General features: G+C 35.8%; 1 protein-coding gene across 1 annotated transcript in view; it reads left to right on the top strand.

The window, feature by feature from the left end:
- Positions 1–487: 487 nt before the first annotated feature.
- Positions 488–22,829, top strand: part of GPR133 (G protein-coupled receptor 133) — a 154,905-nt gene continuing 132,563 nt past the window's right edge. The window contains exons 1-8 of the mRNA XM_009697328.1: positions 488–556; positions 653–689; positions 3,569–3,652; positions 9,972–10,094; positions 14,772–14,951; positions 16,159–16,413; positions 19,956–20,020; positions 20,802–20,957. Of these exons, the coding sequence (XP_009695630.1) occupies positions 488–556; positions 653–689; positions 3,569–3,652; positions 9,972–10,094; positions 14,772–14,951; positions 16,159–16,413; positions 19,956–20,020; positions 20,802–20,957 (969 nt within the window). The remainder of the gene's footprint in view (positions 557–652; positions 690–3,568; positions 3,653–9,971; positions 10,095–14,771; positions 14,952–16,158; positions 16,414–19,955; positions 20,021–20,801; positions 20,958–22,829) is intronic.

Genomic DNA, 22,829 nt, shown 5'->3' with positions numbered 1-22,829 from the left:
AACTCTTTTCAGCTCAGTTTCTGAGGAAATAGTGAGAGTTATACACCCTATGTGCTATAAGGAAGTACGTTTTCTTGCTAGCAAAACTAAAACTGGCTTCAGATCTCTGACAATGTGAAAGTAATTGAAAAGAAGACAACCATAGGAAGAAAGTTGAAAACAAGATCTTTTCTGTTTGGCACAGATTGTAACAGAAATATTTGACTTCTTTACGTGGAACAGAACAACTTTCGGATCTGATGCATGTTTCTTTTAAATTTCCTCCAATCATGGTAATTTATTTAGAGTTAAATGAAGATATCAAAGTGTGAAGCAAGCAAATACTACTTAAAGGGTCTGGAAGGATATTTTGCCATCACTGAAGGAATGGACTTTTTCAACCTGCATGGAAGATGTCCCTTTTAATACCAAAAGTAGCAAAGGAAAACTTATGATTGAAATCTTACAGGAATTTGATTTCAGTTGTACTTTTAAGCTTACATAGACCATGGAGAATTTATTATTTCTGCTCTGTTGTCATTATTCTTTGCTGATTTTATTTCAGTACAAATATCAGGTAATGTTCTGAATATGGTCAGTATTGACATATATTTGCATTCCTCTTAGCATGTTTTGTGTAACTATGTCTCATTATGTAATCTTTTATGTGCAGGTGTATGGAAACTATTCCCAGCTACCCAAACACCCAGGTAAGGAATGTTCTATTTACGTTTTATGACAATCTACTTAAACATTTATTTGCTTTTTCAGTTTGCATTTTTCATTTTCTTAGCAGCTCCAGAGAAACTATGATCCTACATTTGAATGTCAGTTCTGAATTAAAAATGTAATAAAGTCTAAAGTATCAGACTGTCCTAGTCATTTTAAATTCAGTAACCTACCTACTAAATATTCTGCATAGTATTTGGAGGAAAACAGCTTGTATTTGATATGTAGAAAAAAATCCTATATACACGGTTTGTTTGTTATTACTTTTTTTGAGCATGAGTTTCTGGATCAGACCTCTACACAGACTATTCTCTTTTTTTTTTTTCCTCAATGTCTTAATGTTCAGCATTTTCAATTCAATGATTTACAGTTAGATATGCCAGCTTGTATACTTTGCAGTACTTTGGCATGGCTTCAAATCATCTACCCTCTTCCCAGCCTTCATGCTTAAGTTTAAATCGGTTATAGAGCATATTAAGGATCTCTCATCTGTTTTCAATGTAGAAAAAACTGACTCAAAGCTTATTTGGGATCTGTGTGTATAACTGCAGAGTTCTTCTGTTTATATAAATAGTTTAACCTCAAGCCTCATGGTGGTGTACAAGTACAATTTTACTGCTTTACCGGTTCATGTATTGCTTTGTGCTTTTAAGTTTTAACCATAAGTAATTATTTTCAAATAAAATACAGAGCAACGTGGAAAAGCCATGTTGTGTGCTATTGCAGTAGCTTCAGCCCAATTAGTTTCTTTTGTTCTACCTTCGCTCAAAACCAGAGAAATACAGTCTCATTTCTTATAGATGAGGGTCACTGACTTCTAGCTGATGGAACAATAGGGGGGAAAGAAAGCCTCCCACAATAAGGGGGCAGGTTACACAACATTTATTTTGCAGTACAGTGTGTGTGTAAGCGTAACTGTGAACAATGCTTTATGCATTTGAACTAGGCAGTAAAAAAGTCCTATGATTTTGTTCTAAACACAGTGTAGTTTCCTATCGAAAGGATATTGCAAGTATGAGTTGAATTCAAGGCAGCAGGTATTTGTTTGCAGAGGTCTTCTCAGGGCTGATTGGCTGGAAGTGGGGTAACAGCATGGCTTTATGTTGTTCAGAACTGGGAGCTGGGAAAGCCACCGACATGTAGTGTGGCTCTAGGCAATTCACTTTGCTGTGTATCTATTTCTCTTCCCATTTTTTTGTCCTTTTTTTTTTTTTCCCCCAGTTTTTAAATGTAAGCTCCTTAGAATATAGCTTCTCCTTATGAGTTTGATGCCAACCATGGCAATGCCTTTGTCTTGGTGCTACTACTACTACTAAAATACTTGTGCCATCTTGTAACACAGGTTTTTTTTGGCATAAAATAATTTTCTCATGGGATTTTTCTTTTCTGTTTTTCTCAATTCTTTCTTTGTACCATCTCTCTTAACTTTAATCCTTTTTTTTCCTCTGATACAAAAGGGAGATGTTAATGGGAGCAGGAGATATTTGTGTATAAGCACACTGAAACAGCAGGCATGTTCTGTGCTTTGCAAAATGGAACTGGTAGTTTGATGAAAGTTGGATGGAGGTACATTAGCACAGGTAGCCTATGTGGATGGTCTTAATACCATAGAAATTTATAACTTCCATTTCTTTTGCAGCAGCCAGAATATGTTCTCTGAAGACAGAACTAAGCACATACTCAGATTTAGTTTATATAAATGCAAAAACCCTTGTTTCTATATCCCATTTTCTCAATATGCTCTGCCATGCTCAGCTTAGTTGAGTTTGGGTTGCCTGGAATTTTCAAATTGGGTTTTGTACGTGCTTATTCTGTGTTGTTATTCTCTTACATTGACAGTAGCTTTCTCCTTGTGTTAGCAGTTGTGCTTTTCTCTCTATCTTCCAAATATTCAAAGGAAATATATAGCCGTAGAATCTCATCTGTTTCTCTAAAGACATCCCCATCTTATCTATTTATGCTCGTGCTCCTTCTCTAGGAAAACTTCTATGGCAACCGCAAACACTTCTAGTTAGGTAGGCCAATAATAGATCCTGGTCAATTATGAATCATTTGTTAGATATCTTTGGTATAGTTGAGTTTGGAAGCAAGTCAGAGTAGTTCATGTATCCTCACGAGATGCATAGGTTCTTTTAGTTCTGTGCTCTCAGATTTACAATTTTTTGTTGTGATGTTTAGCAATTTTATCAACTTTGCGCTCTTATTAAAAAAAGTCTTAGGATCCTGTCTGTGTCACAGCTCTGAAACTGTACCATGAGGATGGAGGACATCAGACTGATCTCCCCTGTGTGGGCTAGGTAGTTTAAGGATGGAAATAAAATTTTTGCACCTTCATATCCATGATAAACCAATCCTGTTTGTATCCAGGACATTAAAATGATTGAGTAATTATCAAATAGGCAAGCTATTTTGATCTCAAGAGTGAAGAAAGGTGTGGGATATTTTGAAGTGTCAAAGGACACTGCTTGTGATTGGGTTTAATTTTCACACTGGGTTTGGGGAGCTTTTGCATGGTGTATGACAGCTGAAGTGGGTTTTAAGAAACCTATCTCTATCAGCTTCGCACCTCAGGTTCTTGAAAGATTACTCAGGAATGAAAAATGATGTAGGGCAAAGAACTACAGATATGGTGTAATATAAATACTTGCTCTCTCTGTCCATGCTGTCCATTGTGTCATCCTGTCTGTCCTGTGTCGTGTAAGTCCCCCTACCCCCCCCGCCAAAAAAAAAAAATTTAACTCAAACTAATAGGATGGTATGCCATGATGGTGAAAAACCCCCTTGATTGTTCTCTTCCGTGGAGACTTGTTACTCTCCTTGTCAGTCCTTTAATAACCTTTTCATGTGTGTTTCTTGAAAGGGTTCAAAGTTCTCGCATCAGCTTCCCATTACTGGCCATTGGAAGATGTGGATGGAATTCATGAGTTTCGGGATACAAATGGAGGTAGACAAAGGATTCGTTGACAATGGCAATAACATAAGTATTTGTGGCAGTCTGTAAGTAGAAAGGGAGCAGGAGAAATTAAAGGGGGTTAGTGTTTGTACCACAGCAGATGAGATTTTTTTCAGTTAATGTTTTTGCAGAGCTCTGATGTCCAAATGATTTTGTATTTGTGAACTGATTTTTATAGAGTATTCTCAGTTGTTTTATGGGCTGTCTACGCATTGTTAAGGTTATAAAGAGAAAAGGTTTATGATCCAAAGCGTCATTGAAATCACATTGTTATTTGTTGGTTTGGTACATACATAACAGGCACTAATACACTCAGTGACTGAGATATTCAGCTATGCCAGCAGTGAAGATGCCTGCTTCTTTTTCCTTTTTGGAAGGAGTTAAATACCCAAATTCTTCATGTACTTTTGAAAATTGCATGTGGTATCTACAGAAAGAGAAGCGTAACTCTTAACTGAATACTTCTTACTCATTTTTATCTGCTTTCCTTATAAGTATTAGTTCAAATTCTTTTTCCAATTGTGTAAAATCAAGAGAGGTTGGGTAAGGCAAAACTCGCACTGATTTGAAAGTGTCAGCTGTCAGGACTGCAGGATCCCAGGGGGAATGATATTAAAAGGCAGTCTGGTTGGATTCAGCAGTTTTCTGGTTCTGATGTTTCACATCAGGACCAAAAAGGGTGGTGAGGGCTTCCTGGGGATGTGCAGGTAATGTAATTAATGGATCTTCAACCGAACACTGTATCCCATCACAGCATTATGGGCTTGTAGAGCTATTCCTTTCAGATGAAATTTTCAGCTATGCTCTGCCTCCTTCTGACACTTGAAGGTCCCTTAATAATTTTCACATTAACTGTTTTTTTCTCTTCTGACATGTTAGCCAATTGCAAGTTGGGCTGATGTGTATCTCCCAGTATTTGTCACACTGTGGCTGACCACCTTGGCAGTTGAGCTAAACTCTGTTATACGAGTGCAAGGGGTAGCTGCTCTGTTACTACTGGTGACTGTAGTATCTTTACTCAGAAAGATCACTGAAGAAGGTTAAATCAGGAGTCAGACACCTTTAAATCCTTACATGAAAAATGTTACAAAAGTGCCAAGTTATTGCTATCTATTACACAAAAATGGCAATATCAATCTCTGTTCCTAAGTGGGAAAAAGATCCATAAATATCTAAAATCTTTTATTCCAGAGGTGTTCAAATATTTTAAGCTTAAACTTTGACCTATGTTTCCACAAAGTTTCCTAAAGGAATGAAATCAGCTGACCAGAAATAAATCTGGGCAATATTCTGCTCCCATTAGAGGCTGATGGCAGTATTCCTATTGACTTCAATAGAATCATAATTTGACTTACAAAAGTTACCACGAGTTCTCTAACAGTGTGTTGAAGTAATTGTCTGACACTGGACTTCACGTAGTTTCAAGAAGACTAAAGTGCTCCATATCTAGCACTGTTTTGGCACTCGCAACAAAGTTGTTTTGAAAGTGCTGGAAAGCAATATATCAAGTATACCTCTTGGAAAAATGACAATTGATGGTATATTGTTTTTCAAATTATGTTAAATTACATTATTTCAGCAAAATTCAGAAATCTTTTCAGTATGTCTTGGAAGAGATAAAGCAGAACTTGTAAAGTTCCTGATCCTACAATCCTTCACTCAACAGGAATGAGACCGGCTCACATGGGCAATTTCCTTTGACTGCTATTATGACATTGTGTTAAATAACTTTATAAATGAGCCAGCTGCATGACTTTGCTGAAAAAAGTTTGGAGGACTTTGTCTCACTATTATTTGCAGAGGATGCCAGTAGCCAAAATTTTTTTTTTCTCTGCAGTGCAATTCTGAGTTTGTTGAATTCTTTCCTTAATGTTGTGTTGGATAGTTCAAATTATTCTCAGTTGCTTATATTGTGTCTTATAATACACAGACATTATTTCAATTGCCTCCAGCAAAGGTTTTATCTATCTGATATTTGACTTTGATATACAAGAAAAGTTTTCTTTAATGTTGCAATCTAATGCAGGTGACAATTTGCTTGTTTTTGATACCATTCTGATTACACAACTCTTCTGTTTATTGCTACAGTCTTTCTTGTTTTTCCACCCATCATATCATGCAATTATTTTCATTCCATGTTTCTCCTCTTAAATCCTTGAAGCATTATAATCTGTCCGTCATGTTAATCCATTTTATTTGTTGAAGTCATTGTGTGTGAAGCCAGATTTATATCTCTCAATGTGTTTGTGTTGTGAGAGAGAGTATCAACAAATTCTTTTTTTTGTTATCTCAGCAGCAGAAGCAATTGAAGGGAAACAATCAACTTAAAATATAACAAATAAAAAAAGACGTGGCCATGTTCAGGTTTTTTATCTGACCCCTTGTTTTCCATGCATTTTTCTCTTGAGGTTTTTGTGTGTGTTCTTTTGTTGTGTTTTTGTTAGTTTCATTGTTTTTAAGAACATTTCCCTTTCCCTTCTGTGAGCTCAGTTGGTCTAAATCTCAAATCAATGTGTCTCTATTTACTTTCATGGGCTTTCCATCAAGGTCAATTTGCCTGCCTAAGATAAATAATTACAGTGTGCAAGATACTGTTAAATTATCAAATTAAGAAAAAAAAAAAGAGAATAAAATTTTATTGTCAGACATAAAGAAGTTGGACTTTTTTCTTATGTGTAGGTGAAATTTATTGTATTTTAATTTGTGCCCATTAATTCTTATCTGTTCACTGGGTACAACTAAGGAGAGTCTGGTGCTATCTTCACACCTCCCATCAGGTGTTTATACACATTAATGAGATCCCTGAGCCCTGTCTTCTCCAAGCTGAGCAGCCCCAGCATTCTCAACCTTTTGCTGGACTTACTCTAGTATGTCCATGTCTCTCTTGTACTGAGGAGCCCAGAACTGGACATGGGACTTGAATTGCCTATAGCTTTTGCACCAGTATAATGATTTTTGTTACAATTGCAGAGTTCTTCACCAACATGATTATATTTCAGAGCCCTTAATCTGCAGTTGTACTTTTTTATATTTTTTTCTTCTGAGTTACTGTAAGGAAAAAAATTGTTTTACTGATACTGTATTTACTTAACTTGTGTGGTTAAAGAATGTAACATTCACATGCATACAAGTCCTTGGGAGAAGTGGTTGTATGATAATTTTAAAGGCCACTGACCAACATCTGTAATTTGTGCTATGTTGAGAGATATGAATTGGTCAATTCGTTACTGATTGTGTTTATTCATTGTTTTGCTTATTTGCTTGTTTTCTTTTGTTGTTCCACCCAGCTCTAAGAATCCACAACTTCACTGTGCTTCCTTCCCATAACTCTACCTTTGTATATACCAATGACTCTGCCTACTCTAACTTCTCTGCAACTGTAGGTGAGGATTTCCATATTTTTTGTTCTGCATTTGTCAAGCTTGGATGGTTCTTGTAACATTGGATTCAAAGTTAACACTGAGTTTTGGTTCAAGTGGTCATGTAGTAAATGTCTAAATATATGCTCACATGGGCATATGTTATTGAAAAAGCACTCCTGCAATGTTTCTGGAATTACTCTGAACTACTGGGAGAGACATCCCCATGCTAAGCAGCCCATGGGACAATGGGCCCCAGTGGTCCTCCAAAACCTAAAATATTAATATTAAGCTTAAAAGAAACAGAGATGACATTTCAGAGGAACATATAAAAACAAATAGGTTGATTTTTTTTTTCTTGTCTTTCAAGGTTAAAAGGAAAAAGCAGCCATCTGTTTTTCACCATTTCATAATAATTTTTAAAGGACACATTAAGAAAGACAAATGCAAGCACATTTGCAAAGCCTGGAAGTAAGATCTTGTCAATCATGACATCTTTGATTAACATGTTTGTTTTTTTTTAAAGGCAAGAAAAAATATATATACATATGTCCTTTTAATGATTTTTTTTTTTTTTTTTTTTTACATCAACACACCGGAGATAAAAGGAAGAATAGAAAATGACAACTTTCCAGGCAGAAGCCTTGACAGATTGGAAATTAGTTACATCTACACCAGTATAAACTTAGTCATTTATTTTAAGTCACTAGCATTTATACTTGTGTAGCTACAATTGAAATATGACCTTTTGTCCACTTTACAGTTAGACATTAACTCACATCTAGTTATTGGAAAATCTGACCTAAGGAGGAGGATGGTAGAACTGTCATTTGGGCTGCTCAGATACTAGGAAGTTTATATTAGAATACTAAACCCACTATTTTTCTACACTCTAACAGTAAAAGTATGCTGGCAAATGTGAATTCTATTAATAATGAACTTCAAATGACCCTAATTCCTTTCAGTCCTTTCTTATCTGCTTTATAGACCATTTACATAGTTCTCATATAATAAGATATATTCAATATGAACATTAAAAAGAGTGACATAAATGACAAAGGAAATACTATAGAAACAGAAATGCGTTACCTTATGGGATTTATTCTGGTTAGATTAATTTAGAATTCAAATGACTCAAGAAGTGTTTTACTCATAATTCACACTCAAATTTTTAAAAAAATCTTTTATCTATCAATTAGAGACAGAACTTGATGACTTCTTCCTCAAAGTAAGGGGAGGATACCTGAAAACTGTGAAATTTGTGTTGAGACTTTAAATTAACTAAGAAAATATTTGGACATACATTTGCTGAGGGCTATGCCATGCTGTTGCTGTGTCCTTGAGTGGTGTTATCCTACAGATGGGCCAGCACTGTGACTGCTGTCCTCATGCCTGATGGTTGTCCACAGTTTGAAAATGAGATGCCGTTTTGCCCATATTCCCGTTGCACAGAGGGATGCACCATCTTGAAGCAGTGATGAGAGTATTTGTGATTATCTCTCTAGATAGGTTGTCTGTCCCTAGTGCTGACTCGGCATCTTTGGCATGATTTGTGCTGTGCTCTCTGTGCAAAAGGCTTCTGTGAAGTCAGGTAGATATACAGTCGTAAACACAGAGAGAAGTCCCTTACATCCCACCTTTCACATGTTTTAGAACATTTATGTGCCTTCCTCATTTCCCCTTATCTCGTCAGATTTTCATATATCAAGCAGCACCTAGCTGGCAATTTTTGCACGTCAGACCAGGAAAAGACTATATTCTCATTGCTGGTGTTTCCCTTGGAGCAACTCTTCTCCTAACATTTTTTTAGAAGAAATTGTAGAGAAGGGTCTTAAAACCAAGGTCCTGAATCTCCACAATCCTTGCAGAAATGCCATCACAAACAATGATATTAACAGGAAATTCCAAATTGAACAACTACATTTTGTCTGCTCAGAAATAGATGATAGAATATTCTGTGTTCTGTGGAATGCGGGCTTTTTAACACACTGGAATTTTTTTGATTGTAGTTTCCTATTTTCTTCATTGCTAAAATTAGTACCTCTTTTTATCTTGGGACAAATGAGATGAACTTCCCGTCATAATCTGTCAGCTGGACTCTCAGACCTTAGTGAGATTTCCTATAGTGAATAAGTGTCATGTTTTTTTAGTATTAAGAAGGTTCATGTGCTTTAGCTGGTAGCAGATGAATCAAAGGTGCTTTTCTTGAGGTGGGAACACAAGAAAGTCACAATCAAATTGCAAGATAATTAGTCATTGTCCTCCGAAGAAATACCCTTTTCAAGTGACAGCCATGCCATACCAAAGGATGTCTGAAAAAGATATATATTTCTGCGTTTTGAATATAGGTTGTCAAGTATATTTCATTGAATTATTTTTTTACTGAAAAATGGATTTTGATCACAAAATTTCTCTTTCAAAGAAATGAAAAAAATCCCCTATCCTGTTATATTTTTCATTAAAGAATTTCTTCACTAACTCAGCCTAACAGTAAGACTGAAATACCTCTATGATGTGTCTGGTATTCAGAATTCTGGAAAGCATAAGGTTTATTCAGATTACTTTGAAATAATAATTTTTGGGTGTATGTTTTTTTTCAAGCAGTCTTAGTTAATCAAGAATCTGAGTGATGGATATGAGTATAATTTTTCCAAACTTGAAATTAAAGAGTTATCTATATGGTTCTTAAAAAAGAACAGCCCCCCCCCCCAAAAAAAAAAAAAAAAAACCACACAAAAAAAAACCCCAACAAAATGACAAACCACCAAAAAATCCTCACTGAAATCAAACAAAAACCGAAAAGAAAACAACAAAAAACCCCAAACAAACAACAAAAGCAAACCTATAGTTGGGACAAGATAAACATATGAGGTATATGAATCTCTTAAAATCATGTTTCCATGAAGTTTTGATTTATATAAATGTTAAACTATATTTTGCTTTTCCTTTAGATATTGTAGAAGGAATGGTGAACAAAGGAATTTACGTCACTGAAAAGAAAGGAGTTACCTTTCTCTTCTTTGGAAGCTATCAAAATTCTTGCATTAGTAATCCAGAAGTTTGTGGACCTGAAGGTTAGTAAATTCATTAATTACTATTTACTTTTCTTTTGCTGTCAAATTATATAATTCAATAATCATTGTTTCTTTTCTCATTGGAACGAACTCTCTAAAATTCTAGCTTGTCACTTTTCTTTATTGACTTTTAAAACAATTGAGTGTTGATTGCTGAACATTTAGTCTTTTCTAACTGCAATTTAAATTAGAACTAATCACCAACTACTCAGATCAGTGATCTACAGTATAATTAATTCAAACAAAAACAGAAATAAGCTTACAGTGCCCGAAATCTTGTCTGTGGCATCAAGATTAATTCCTACAAGAACTGCAGTTTGACAAACAAAGCAGTTGTCCTACAGGTTTCAAATTTAGGAGATGGTTTTTCAGTGTGGCCTTTTAGCAGCAATTTTTTGTTTGGTTGTTTTTTTTTGTTTTTGTTTTTGTTTTTTTTTTTAATTTATCTTTGAAGGTAAAACTTTAAGTTTCTGGTGTCTTGGAATCCATTTGTCCTTGTAGGTGCTTAAATCTCTTCATTTTGTTTCTCTTCCCCTTCTTCTTGGGCTAGAGTCACAAAATGACAAGTGGAATAGTGGGGCACGGGTTTGACAATGGGTGGATTACAGGAGATGATTAAAACTGTATATGACTGTCAAACCAAACATACAACTAGTCACTAGCATAAAACATTCACTAGAGATTTAAAATGCAGTAGAAATGGAAGGATCGATGGAAAATGGTGGCTTTCTATACATAAATTCTAGCAGCCCCTGAGCTTAAGCAGTGTTGTTAACATTGAATTTTCTTGATTTTATTGATGTAGGCCGTTCTTCAAATGGGTAACATTACTTCAAATAGTGTTGTTTTTTTTTTTTTTCTGAGCTGCTAAAGCAGGAGCTGTGTATGAAACTTTTAAGAAAGTAGGAGAAACTCAGAGAGCAGATGGTACACAGCTATTACCTGAGAGTATTAGAAAAAGTAATTCAGTATCCTACTGTAGGTATATTTTTTTGATACATGCTGTATCTTTTCATACCTTTTTTCATACCACTGGGAAATAAAAATCATCCGTAAGTCATATTATTTCTATTTCTATTTTTAACATAATAATCAGAATAAATTATTTTTAAGTACCAGAATGCTCCCAGTATCTCACAAACAAGAACATTAAAAACATAAAACACATAAATGTTCAGCAGATAAAATGTGAAGAGAAGAAATCATGTAAACAATAAATAGTAAATCACTATAGCAAGTATTAAAAAAAAAAAAAAAAAGAAAAAAGCTAACACCCTTTTGTCTAAAAGACTGTCTTTGTTGTTCTCTGAATCACATGAAATCTGTGGCAATGATGAGATGTAATTTTATTCAAGCCTACTGTTGCTTAAACATCCCTTGATATTTATTGGTTGCATTTGTGTGAAACGTTTTAAGACGGTTAAACAGTGAATACTTTCTGAAACAATCTGGGGATCTTATCAGATGAAATATTACAACCTGTGAAACAAAAATCCCAGTATTTTTTCTTAGGCTAAACTTAATAGCATTCTGAACTGTGATTTTTGTCTTAAGAAAACAAATTCTTGTTTTTCAAATGTTGAAACATTCTTCCCCTGCCTTCCTTCTTTCTCAAGTAATTTTTAAACAATGGTTTTCTGTAAGCAGTTTTAGGCTCATTAAGTGGCATTTTCAGTCAGAAGAAACACTTGTGAAAGATGCAAGAGAATGTTCTCTTAATGATTAATTCGAACACATTAGGAGAAGTTGGATTTAGTCAACATACGTGAAGTTAAAATTAAAAAAAAAATAAATTAAAAAGTAGCCCTATGCATGACAGAACATTTCATAAAGCTGTGTATTTGTTGTGTGCCCTACTTTAATTTTTATTTTTAGTTTTGGCATTTCATGAACCAAAGTGCACATAAGGAGGATTTAGATCCACAATTTTCTTGTGGCTACATGATGATCAGTAGCTACCAACAGGGTAGTCCAATAGGATAGACAGTCAAAGATGGGGGAAACCAGCTCCACTGCAGACATGCTGTATAACTTAGTCTTTCTGTCTATGCCATTTAAACTTCATCTCTCAGCCTGTAAAGAAGGAATAGCAGCACTTCCATACCTTTCAGAAGGTATGGTAGCGTGAGACGCTTTGGCAGAGGAATCACATTAATAGCAGTAATAGATTAACGTGGTCAGCCTTGGTGGCCCTTTCACTAGGGTGGTGAAAGATGGTGTGCAGATGCAAGGGAAATGCATGGCTTTCTGGAAAGAGGAGTGGATCAGTGTTTCAGCATGTTACTGATGTGGTAAGGAAGCTGAAATATGAACTTGGATTTATCTGCTGATGAAGGTATTGCAACTTGCTTACAAAAGACCTCAAACTCTTCAGTTGGGAGTTCACAGCATTTATAGCTTTAAACCTGTATCCATCAAGATCTAGCAAACTGAGATTGATGATGTTCATATGCTGATTGATTTCTAGGAGGCCGATGATAATTGATTAGCATTTCCATGGTGGTTATTTTATTGTGTATAAAGCATTTAGGGAATGGTATTTAGATCATGTAATTTGATGAGTGCTGTCATGAGGATAAACAGAAAGATCAATTAGACAGGAATATACTCCATAGTTAAATTATTTATTCTGCCATAACATAATTTTTAACTTTTCTGCTAAGTTAATGTGACAAAAAGAATATGTGAAATATAAAAAAAACTATGTTCCAGATAGTAGTGGAGGGAGGAATATTTCTGATGACTGTAGTGAGCTGTCTGAGACTTTTCCATCTTTAATGATAAAATTATGAAACATAAAAAAAAGTCTATGGTTTTAACAAGAAATGTACATAATTGCTTGAGGGCTTCATTAACTTGTGCTGTGCTATCTGGTAGCAAATTGGCAAAGTCCATACTGCCTGGGGAGCTTGCAGAACTGCTAACTATAAAATCATCCAGACACATATTTTGACTACATGTCAAAAGAGCATAGTCAGCAGGTTAAGGGAAGTGATTATTGCCCTCTGTTCAGTGCTCATGAGAGCATATCTGAAGTTCTATGTCCCATTTTTGTCCCGTGATACAAAAGAGATGCTGACAAACCAGAGTGAGTCCAGCAGATGACTTAGGGGGCTGGACAATATGACATGGGAGCGGAGACTGGGGCTTTTCCTTACACTGTGAAGAAAAGAGAATGCTAAGGGCTCTCTTCAACTACCTGCTGGGTGGTTATAGAAGCAGATGGAGCTAAACAATCTTGGAGATGCACAATGAAAATGTGACAGGCATCATAGCCACACTGTAGCACAGGAAATGCTGATTAGATCTAAGGAAAAAAGTTTCTTTGCAATGGGAGTGGCTAAACATCGGGATGGTTTGCACGGAAAGGTTGTGCAATCTGCATCCGTGGTGACATTAAAATCTCAGCTGAGCTCTGAGCAACCAGATCTAGCTCTGAAATTGACCCTGCTTTGAGCAGGCAGTTTAGACTAGGTGATCTTCAGGGTCGTTTCCAACTTAATTCACTATGATTCTTTGTGGCAAAACCTCTTCCACTTCTGTACTTCATAAACTTTTTCTCAACCTGCTCTGAACTCAGATTTTATTGTTAGCACTTTGTACTATAAATTCTGAGATGGGCATTTTTAGGAGATATTTACTCGAGCCGTTTTCATTGTAATTGTATTTGACTGCAGAACCTCTACAGCAGAACCACTATTTTGAAGTGCAAGAAAGGTATGACTTGCTACTTGCGTTTCAGGCAAGCCTTTTGAGGTAACCTTTATTAAAGAAACAAACCATCTTACAGAATCATATTTCTTCTCTAATGTGCAATCTGAAGATCTCTTCAATTTTACAATATAATAGTAAAATTTACTGTGAATCAAACCAGGATTATCTGTGGACAAAGTTATCATGGGCACTTGCAGGATTGCACTTGCATTTTGGGAAGAATTCTTTGATTTTTGTGTAGGTGGGGACCTCAGAATTTTTACTGTGGTTCTGCATATATTGCTGTGCCTTTCTTTTACATTGGTTCTTTGCTTTCAGCAATTATTGGAGCACCGAAGTGTGAAAACACAGGTAATAACATGTTTAGAAGAATTAAAGTGTAATTAGCAATGGGTGCTACTCAATAAGGATGGGCATGCTGGCAGCCAGTTAGCGCATCAGTAGCTTGGAAGCAGTCAATGTACTATTTCTGGCTTTGCTGGCATTTGGTGAATATCAAAAAAATATGTAGATGCTGGTAAAGGATATGCAGATATGAAAGCAACTTGTGTTTTGAAATAAGTGAAGATCACAGGAGGAAAAAGGGGATCATCACAGAAGGGTGATAAGGGTAAGGAGACTATAGAGATAAGACAAAGGGGATGGAAGCATAAATCTGTAAGAAAAAATACTTCATTACTTTTGGTTCTCAAAGAACTTTAGTTTTAACTGATAGGAACTACTCAGGAAGCAACGATTACTACTGTGTCCTGGGTATGTGCACGTGATGCAAAACCAAGGGAGAGATGTTTATTTGGTTTAGACTGTTAGAGCATTGTTGATGTTAAAAATGCTGTCCTTGTTTATGCTAGCAGATGATCTGTCCTCAAAAGCATTCCCACTCTCTCTATTGTACAGTATTGGAAATTTTTAATTGCACTTGTGTTTTTTTCCTTTAAATCTCCTCTCACTTGCTTTCATCAGGAGTAACATTTTCCTTTTTCTGGAAGACTCAAGACCAGCAGGCTAAGTTTCTCCCTGCCTCCGGTGGACAAGTAATTTCCAGTGGTTTCAAAATTTGCTCAAATGAAGGTGAAGGCTCAGTGGAATTTTACACCCGTGGGAGTGCAATGATGAAATGGAAAGCAAGCTTTAGTCCACCAGGTAAAATTTATAATTTTTTAAAAATTAATTTCTTTGTTATATTTTACTTCATTCTTGCAGACAGATGTAGTGGTAAGAGCACAACTTCAGAAAAGAGAAGTGGATTTATAAAAATAGCTACAGAGCTCTGTGCTTAAGAATTGGCTTGATGTGAGGAGAGAGAGATAAGTATGAACTGAAAAAACAGTGATATATTATAGAACATTTGCCATTCAGTAACAGTCCTCGGACCCAACTTCCAGTTGTTTCTGATGTGGAATTCTTATTGACATCAATAGATTAATGAGTGCTTAGATGGAAACATGAGTGAAGAATGCAGGTTAATCCCTGGCAGTTCTTAATATATTCTAAAATCGGATATGTGTACTGTTCTCTACTGCCTGTTAAATTAAGACTTTATTTGATAACTATCTAACTGGGTGTTTAGTGCTTTGGTCATTTTGTTATCTGTTGAGTGGCAAGTTTTGTATGCCATGGCATAGTATTAGCAAACATTTCAGTATATCACATATCTTACTGCTTCTACCTAAACTGTGTATTGTTGGGGAGTGGTATTACCTAGTGACTGAAACCAATTGTGGTCTTCTAGAAATGCCAATGGCAATCACTAAATCTTTTCTTGCCTTCATGTCACTACCTGTACATTGATAAAGTAGGATTTTTTTTTCACCTCATAGTAGCAGAGTTTTATAAGCTTAATAAATCAGTTTAGAAATCTTATTTTAAGAGAAAAGCTGCTAAATGGTAAGAGTACTTCACACATTTGTGGATTATCTAATCCAAGTGAAAATTAATATTATGTTTTCAGCCTCTCAAGTATAACAAAGGAATTGTGACAATTTTTAACTAGTCTATTTGCTTGTTCTCCAGTTCTTGTAGTCTTTACGCAGTTCTTGCTGAACTGAGTTTTGAGACAGTATTGAAGAGACTTCAAATCTTGGCCAATAATACTTAGCAAGTGTAATTTATGAAACTGCAGTGAGCCCAAGTAAGAGTTCATACAAAAGCGAACAGGCATTCTGCCAAAGTATGGGCTTCCCCTTGGGCATAAAGATTAATGTACATGACATCAGCATTCCATAATTCACTCTTAGCACTTCCTATACAGCTCTATAGCATTGCACAAGTCAGCAAAGACATACTGAACAGGAAAGAGTCTAAATGGAATTGATTTATGGATTTTGCTGTGACTTTTAATGTTTTGCAGGTCCTTATTGGACTCATATTCTCTTTACTTGGAAATCAAGAGAAGGACTGAAAGTCTATGTCAATGGAACTCTAAACACAACCGATCCAGATGGGAAAGTTTTCTATGATTACGGAGACCCCAGTGCAAATCTACTGACTGGGACAGAGGGGGATAAAACTAAACGCTATGTGAATGGGGCATTTGATGAATTCATTATATGGGAAAGGGCACTCACCCCCAATGAAATTGAGCAGTACTTTACAGCTGCTATTGGTGAGTATATGCACTGTTGTCATAATTCACCTTCTGTAAAGTTGCTGAGTTAAAAATGTTTAGTGAGTAGGATTTGTGTTCATTTTATATCTTCCAGCTATTGAATGTAATTTTTAGAGGCAGAAAAAGTCAGGTATGAATGTCACCAAAACAAATGTCAGCTGTCTTTGGGTGTGCAGTCTTTTCATCCTGGGTTCTAGCGCCTTAAAAATGTCACCAAAAAAGTCCCAAAACCTAAGACCTGAAATATCCAACCGTTACTAGATTGCCTCGTATCAAGAGAAGAGGAGCAATAATTACACTTGAGACAGAACAGTATTAGGAAAGACTGACTCTGGATTTCTAACTTGCACTCTAGTGGTTGTGTAACTTAGAGCCAAGTCACTCAGTGTATTCCAACAGTTGTGGATAATAATGGTTCTCTCTCTGGTTCCTGGAACGATAAAGACTAAGAACTCATGTATGCTTGTGAACTAAAAAGATAGATATCAGCTGAAATAATATAAAAGGCAAAGAATCACGATTAGAAGACTGACCAGTAAACCCTGTCATTTATTCTATGGATCTATGTAATTAACTTTTCACTACAAGAAAGGCTGTTGCTATTAAGTGCTTGTGTGTGAGTAGCAATTAGAAAACATCCATCTTGGGAATAAAGCTATGGGGCATCTGGAACATTTAGCTTTGCTGGCAGTTTCACTGCTGTCATTTATTCTTACTAGGTTACTGAGAGCTAAAGCAGTTATACCCGTAACTCTTGTGCTTTTAAACCCATGGGAACCATTTTCACAATGGAAACTCTTTGAATAACACAGAACTTCTGATGCATGTCTGGAAATGAGAATGCATCTATTGTGACTTTCAGGTTTGATTATAGCAATCAGATATGTACAAAATATATTTTGTCACAAAGAAATTATAAACTAGTTTATGTAGAACTGAAGTCACTGAAAAAGAAAACCCTCCATCTGGTATGTAATGAAGCAATCTATTTGCTTTGTCACACAAATGACAGCAATTGCACTCAAGTGCTTTATTTTAAAACCTTTTTCTTTTAAAAAGTGATTCCTATGGAAGTCTTCAAAAATTCTGGTTGGGAGAGTGTTCATTTTATACAGGAAATAGTTTTAAAATCTTAAAAAGAATAAGTTTTATTAACTTTAAAATGTTCTGGTCATGTTGGAAAAAATGCTTTTGTATTTGGCTGTTATATCTTTCACAACAATCTAGGGTTACTTTAACACTATCCAACTCAAAGCTACCATAAATCATTCTTTGATTTAGTGTAACTCCAGAAGAATATTATGTTGCTAAACTCAAGAGCAGTAGATTTTCAAATTGACCTGGTCCATCTATGTGTGTGTCATGTTTCACTGTCAGAGAAGTATAACTTATAAAAATGCAAAAAGAACTCTTTAACCCCTTGAATTCTTGTGAACTCACAGCCTCTGAAGTCCTCCACCCTCCCATCTTCACTCTCATGAATAATCAAGGCATCATGGAAAGATCTTTCCATGAATGCAAATCCTGTTCAGGACTTAAGTTTCTACGTGTTTCCTCTATACTTTGGTTTGGAAAGACTCTTACTGGGGCACAAAATACCTGGTTGCTGGACATTAGTGCTTGTAGCTAGCTTTTGAAACACTGCAGAAAGAGTTGGGCCCTCAGATTCTGCTAAAGTTTAAATTTTAAGAGTTGTACAGAATTTTGCCTGTATCCTACCTTTCAATCCCTGCTGATTTTTAGCAGGCTGTATAGCAAACTCTCTGATTTATACATTGAGATGTTCATGCTGTGAGCTTTTGTGAGTTTACTGCAATTTGCATGACATTACGTGTGGGGTTTTTTTTCTTAAACCCTTATTTCACAGGTTTTCAGGGTCATCTAAAACTATCAATTGTCTGTGAAAAATTAATTTCTAGGCTCTTAATTGAAAATGAAGCTTGATGTGTATTTTCTAAGGGCTTAGGAATTAAAATGTAAAGGGATGCCAGGTATATATATATTTTGTAAGTGTGAAGAATTTCAAGCCAATGTTATTTTAGTGCTCAGGTGATTTGGAGCACTTGAGAAATGTGGAGTATTGACTTTTTGCTTTTTCCTTCAAAGTAGAGGACTGATGAGATTTTATAAAATTTCCAACCTGATGGAGGAAGTTAGAACATTCTCAGAGGAACCAATGGATATTACAATACTAATCAACGTAGTAAACAAAAGTTATTCTTGGTATCTGTTTATTGACATTGGAGGACTTAAAGCAGGGTTGAAGCTGCGCTAATGTTGTTTGACATAAACTTAATAGGACAGCCTGTTTTTTAATAGAACGAATAATCATGTTCCTTTTGGATCCATGAGAAAAATGTGTCCTATATATACAACTACTGTTTGATTGTGCTGAAATACCACACTCCTGGCAAATATAAATTCTTGATAAGATGTAGATTAGAAGAAAATTCTATTTCTTAATCACAAATGACCAATAAATCCCTTTGCATGGAAAGGAATCAATATTTTTAAAATGGAGCAACTGGAAACCATCCGAAATAGAGTTTATTCTTTCTGTCTTGACAAATCATTTATGACATGCTCATATGGTAATTTTCAATGGATGTAGTGCTAGTGGGTGACATTCATTAATAAAGCCTGTCTGATTAATACCAACCTCACTGTCGTTTGAAATCAACTTACAAACACCTGTAAGAGACATTATCTATAATATGCTCAGACTACTACTGAAGGTTGTGTTCTGACTCCTTGACCCGTTATTTGTCTTATGCAAAACTGGCATGCCTCAAAAGCTTTAGTGTACTACCAGTTCTACTAATGTTCTTTTATTTGAGGGTGCCTTAGTTTTGCTGCAAGCAAAGAAAGTATTTCCATTGGCTTTGAATATTTCTTACAGATTTTTTTTAATGTGGAAAAGTCTTTCTGAACTTGCCTTCATGGGTGTGATTTTACTTGACACTCAAGCAACTCAGACTCAAAGTATAAGTAAATATTAGCATTTTGAGATCATAGCTGAGGCTGAAGTCTCATTTTTTCCAGTGTCTGTATGTTCTCAGTCCCAGTTTCTCATATACAGAAATACAGCAAGGTCATATAAGAAACTGTCAGAAGTGCCTACAGATTACTATTTATTTCTGATGAGACATAGGACTTCTTTTTTTAAAAAAAAATATTCCCTAAATACTTTGCATAAATGCTGGGAGAAGAGCTAGAGAAGGAAGATGGATGCCAATGTCTTTATTGTACAGTTGTCCTTCTTTTATTGAGATATAACCCTTGAAATTTCCTGTTTGCAAACAAAGGTTTAAGTGTTTAAGACAGACTAAATTGCAAGGCTCATTTATATAAAGATGATGAAATAAAATTGATGAGAGAATCAGTAAATGAAATGCTTTAAACAAACCTGTGTAGCTACAGTACTGCAAATAAGCAAAATGCACAGACCAGCAAATATGTTACTTTCAGTAACTGATTCAACCTGCAGTGGAAATAATGAGATTTGTTAATGCTCTCATTTGTGTATGTAATTTCCCCAGGTGTGCAAGTTTTGCTTTCTTCAACGCTTCCATGGTCTGTGATGACAACCACTACAAAACCTGTGGTAGGACAGTCCTCATAACTCTTTTCTATAATGTCAGAATGTGTATATATTACAGAGTTACAGACCTTCCTTACTTTACATTCTTCATTAATGGCACTTATTTTAGTACCCCAATTATAAACACTTTCAGATATGCACAGGGAGAATTTTTAGCCAGTATAGGAAGATGGGAGTACCACAGAACTCTTAAAGTAGGACAGATAAAGGGAATTCATTATTAAATAAAAATAATAAAATAAAAAAATAGAAAGAAAGTAGAAACTTCTGAAGTATTTCAATGAACTTTGAAGATAGTTAGTTAAAAAACATTTTACTAATTTTTTCTCTTTTCCTTTAAAATTAGAAAAATGTTCCCACCAAAATAACAAATTAATTTTCATCTGTTTAGTAAATGTGTAATAAAAAAGATGAAAAAAAATTAATTTTTCATATGCAGAATGCATACAACTAGCTGTGATCAGCGTACATGCAATTAGCTGTTGCAGTGTGTTTCAACTTTATTGCTATCTACAGTGTCAAAGTTCTATTAGTTTTCTTCTTCACAGAGGCTTTCAGGAAACCATGGCAGATAGGACCTGAATTGCTAATGAAAAAATAAAGCTATATCTATGTATTATGTTTATTCTGTCTGTCTGTGTGCTTTCCTTTTCCCTTGGCTTATGTAGCCTCCTTAGTGTAACCAGAGGAGTTTACTATGCCTTAAACTCCCTTTTAGGCTAAAGTGATAAATAATGACTGCCATATGGAATAATATCTGATGAGCTGTATCTCTCTGCTGTAGCTCTCTACAAATGCCTATCATCCCATCATAACTGATCTGACTGAGGAAAGAGGGAACTTCCACTCCCCCGACACCATGCTGGGCTACCTGGAGAACGTGTCCTTCAGCTTGCCCAATAAATCCTTGTCAGAAAATACTGCTCTAAGCCTGACAGAGGTAAGTGTCTTTCACATCTGTGTGTGAAGCCAGATGACCCTGAAATTTCTGCAAAAGCTGGAATATTGAATGCAGCTTTGAAAGTTTTTGCTGATTGCAGAAAATGCATATGAAAAAAGCAGTAGCTATTTTAGGGAGTAGCAGAAGGTAAACTTCAACCAGAGAAAATAGTTCAAAGATCTCATTAGTTCTTGGGGATATTATTTAATGCATAAATTATAAATACCTGGAACCATGACCACACATCAAAAATAATTATTTAGTTCAGGGAACAGAGGAGGAGAAAATTATTAGTTAATTTTTTTCAGCTGCAAGCATATCCATGGAGAATATATAGTTCTGGAAAAAAATTCAGCATTTCTCTGTATGGCCCAGCTGATCCAAGATGCAGAAGAGTTTGACAGTTGTCTGTCAGGTGCAGACACTGAAATAAGAGTAGTGAAAGCAGCAAAATGGAGGCATGCATGAGCTAATAGCAAACTAACTAACTAGGATGCAGGAAGCACTCTAGTTGTGGCTCTATCAGTCTGGCCCTGGGTAACTGCCCGAGTATAGTCTTGTAACTTATCTTTAAGACTCACAACTGCACTAAAGGGTTAAAAATTTATCAGTTACTGCTGTCTGCCCAGCCTTTTGTTAGCATTTATTGCTCCTGTAGTGAGCAGAGGGCAAGTTGTGTGTCTCCTCTGGCTTCTCTTTTGCAAAGTCATGCGTTATTCTTGCTGGACTCTGCAATGGCAGAGGCACACAATCTGCTTTACCATCTCTGCGTTGGAGGTGGAAAGCTGTGGGAGAGGGCCTGTTTGTGAGTGAGTGTCACAAAAAAGCTAAGGTAGTGTCCTTAGCTTTTGTGAGTTAATAACTTTATCTAGCACTGGGTTCCAATAATAGCCAGGACTCCTGTACAGACGTATCACAAATCTCCACTGAAACTGGTTCATGGAAAGATAGGGTCCAAAGCTTAACTGAGTAATTTATTTTTGTTTAAGCTAATCCACAAAGGGGGAAAAAAAATAAAAGTAGTGTTTTCTGCAGTCTGAGCTGAGGACAAGGGGTCGTGTTCTGCTAACATAAAGTTAGCCTTCTGTAAAATGATGGGCATCTAATTCCCTGATTTCAGCAGGCTAGAACGCTATTATTACAGTAATCAGCTCTGGCTTCACTAGTGATTGTTCCTTTGAGCCTGTGGGTAATACCAGGGTGACAAGGATTATTTACTCACACAAACAATACAAATAAATGCTTCTGAAAACTACATGGACAGCAATTGATAGTTTGTGTTAAAAGCTTAGCATTTGCAAACTGTAAAGCTTGGATTTCATGGATCACAGTTTAATATGTAGCAAAAATACTTCTAAAAAGCTCTAATACACCATTTCCTTTGTTTTGCTGAAAATTTTGTGTGGGCTTTAAATTGCAAATGGAACATCATCCTGTCAGATACCATACCTGTTTCCCACATCATTTCAGTTGCCATTTGGTTGCTCATTCATGCTATCTGATGCTGCTTTGTGTGCCATGAAAGTGATTTGCAGACAGAAATGTGGGACATGATTATCTTTAGCAAAGCTATTCTGGGAAGTAAACACAAGAGAGTCCTGATCATACATACAGACTCTGTCATTTGTCTGATTGATGGTTAGACTTTGTATTGTCTGCAGTTAATTCCCTGAAAGACAGGCACTGAGCATGCATGCTATGTTCTGTAAAGTTATCTCTACCCTGATTGTCATATGCCTCACAGCACGAGAAAATTTGATTTAAGTGATATGCAATAAACTTTCTGATTACTGACACATGTTTATAAGGCATCGCTTCTGACAAATCTGAGTTGTGTTTTCTATTATAATGCTGCTCTGCTCAGTAGCTCCA

Source organism: Cariama cristata, unplaced genomic scaffold (genome assembly GCF_000690535.1).
Source record: "Cariama cristata isolate BGI_N322 unplaced genomic scaffold, ASM69053v1 scaffold4983, whole genome shotgun sequence".
Taxonomy (NCBI): Eukaryota; Metazoa; Chordata; class Aves; order Cariamiformes; family Cariamidae; genus Cariama; species Cariama cristata.
This window is presented reverse-complemented; position numbering and strand designations above follow the sequence as displayed.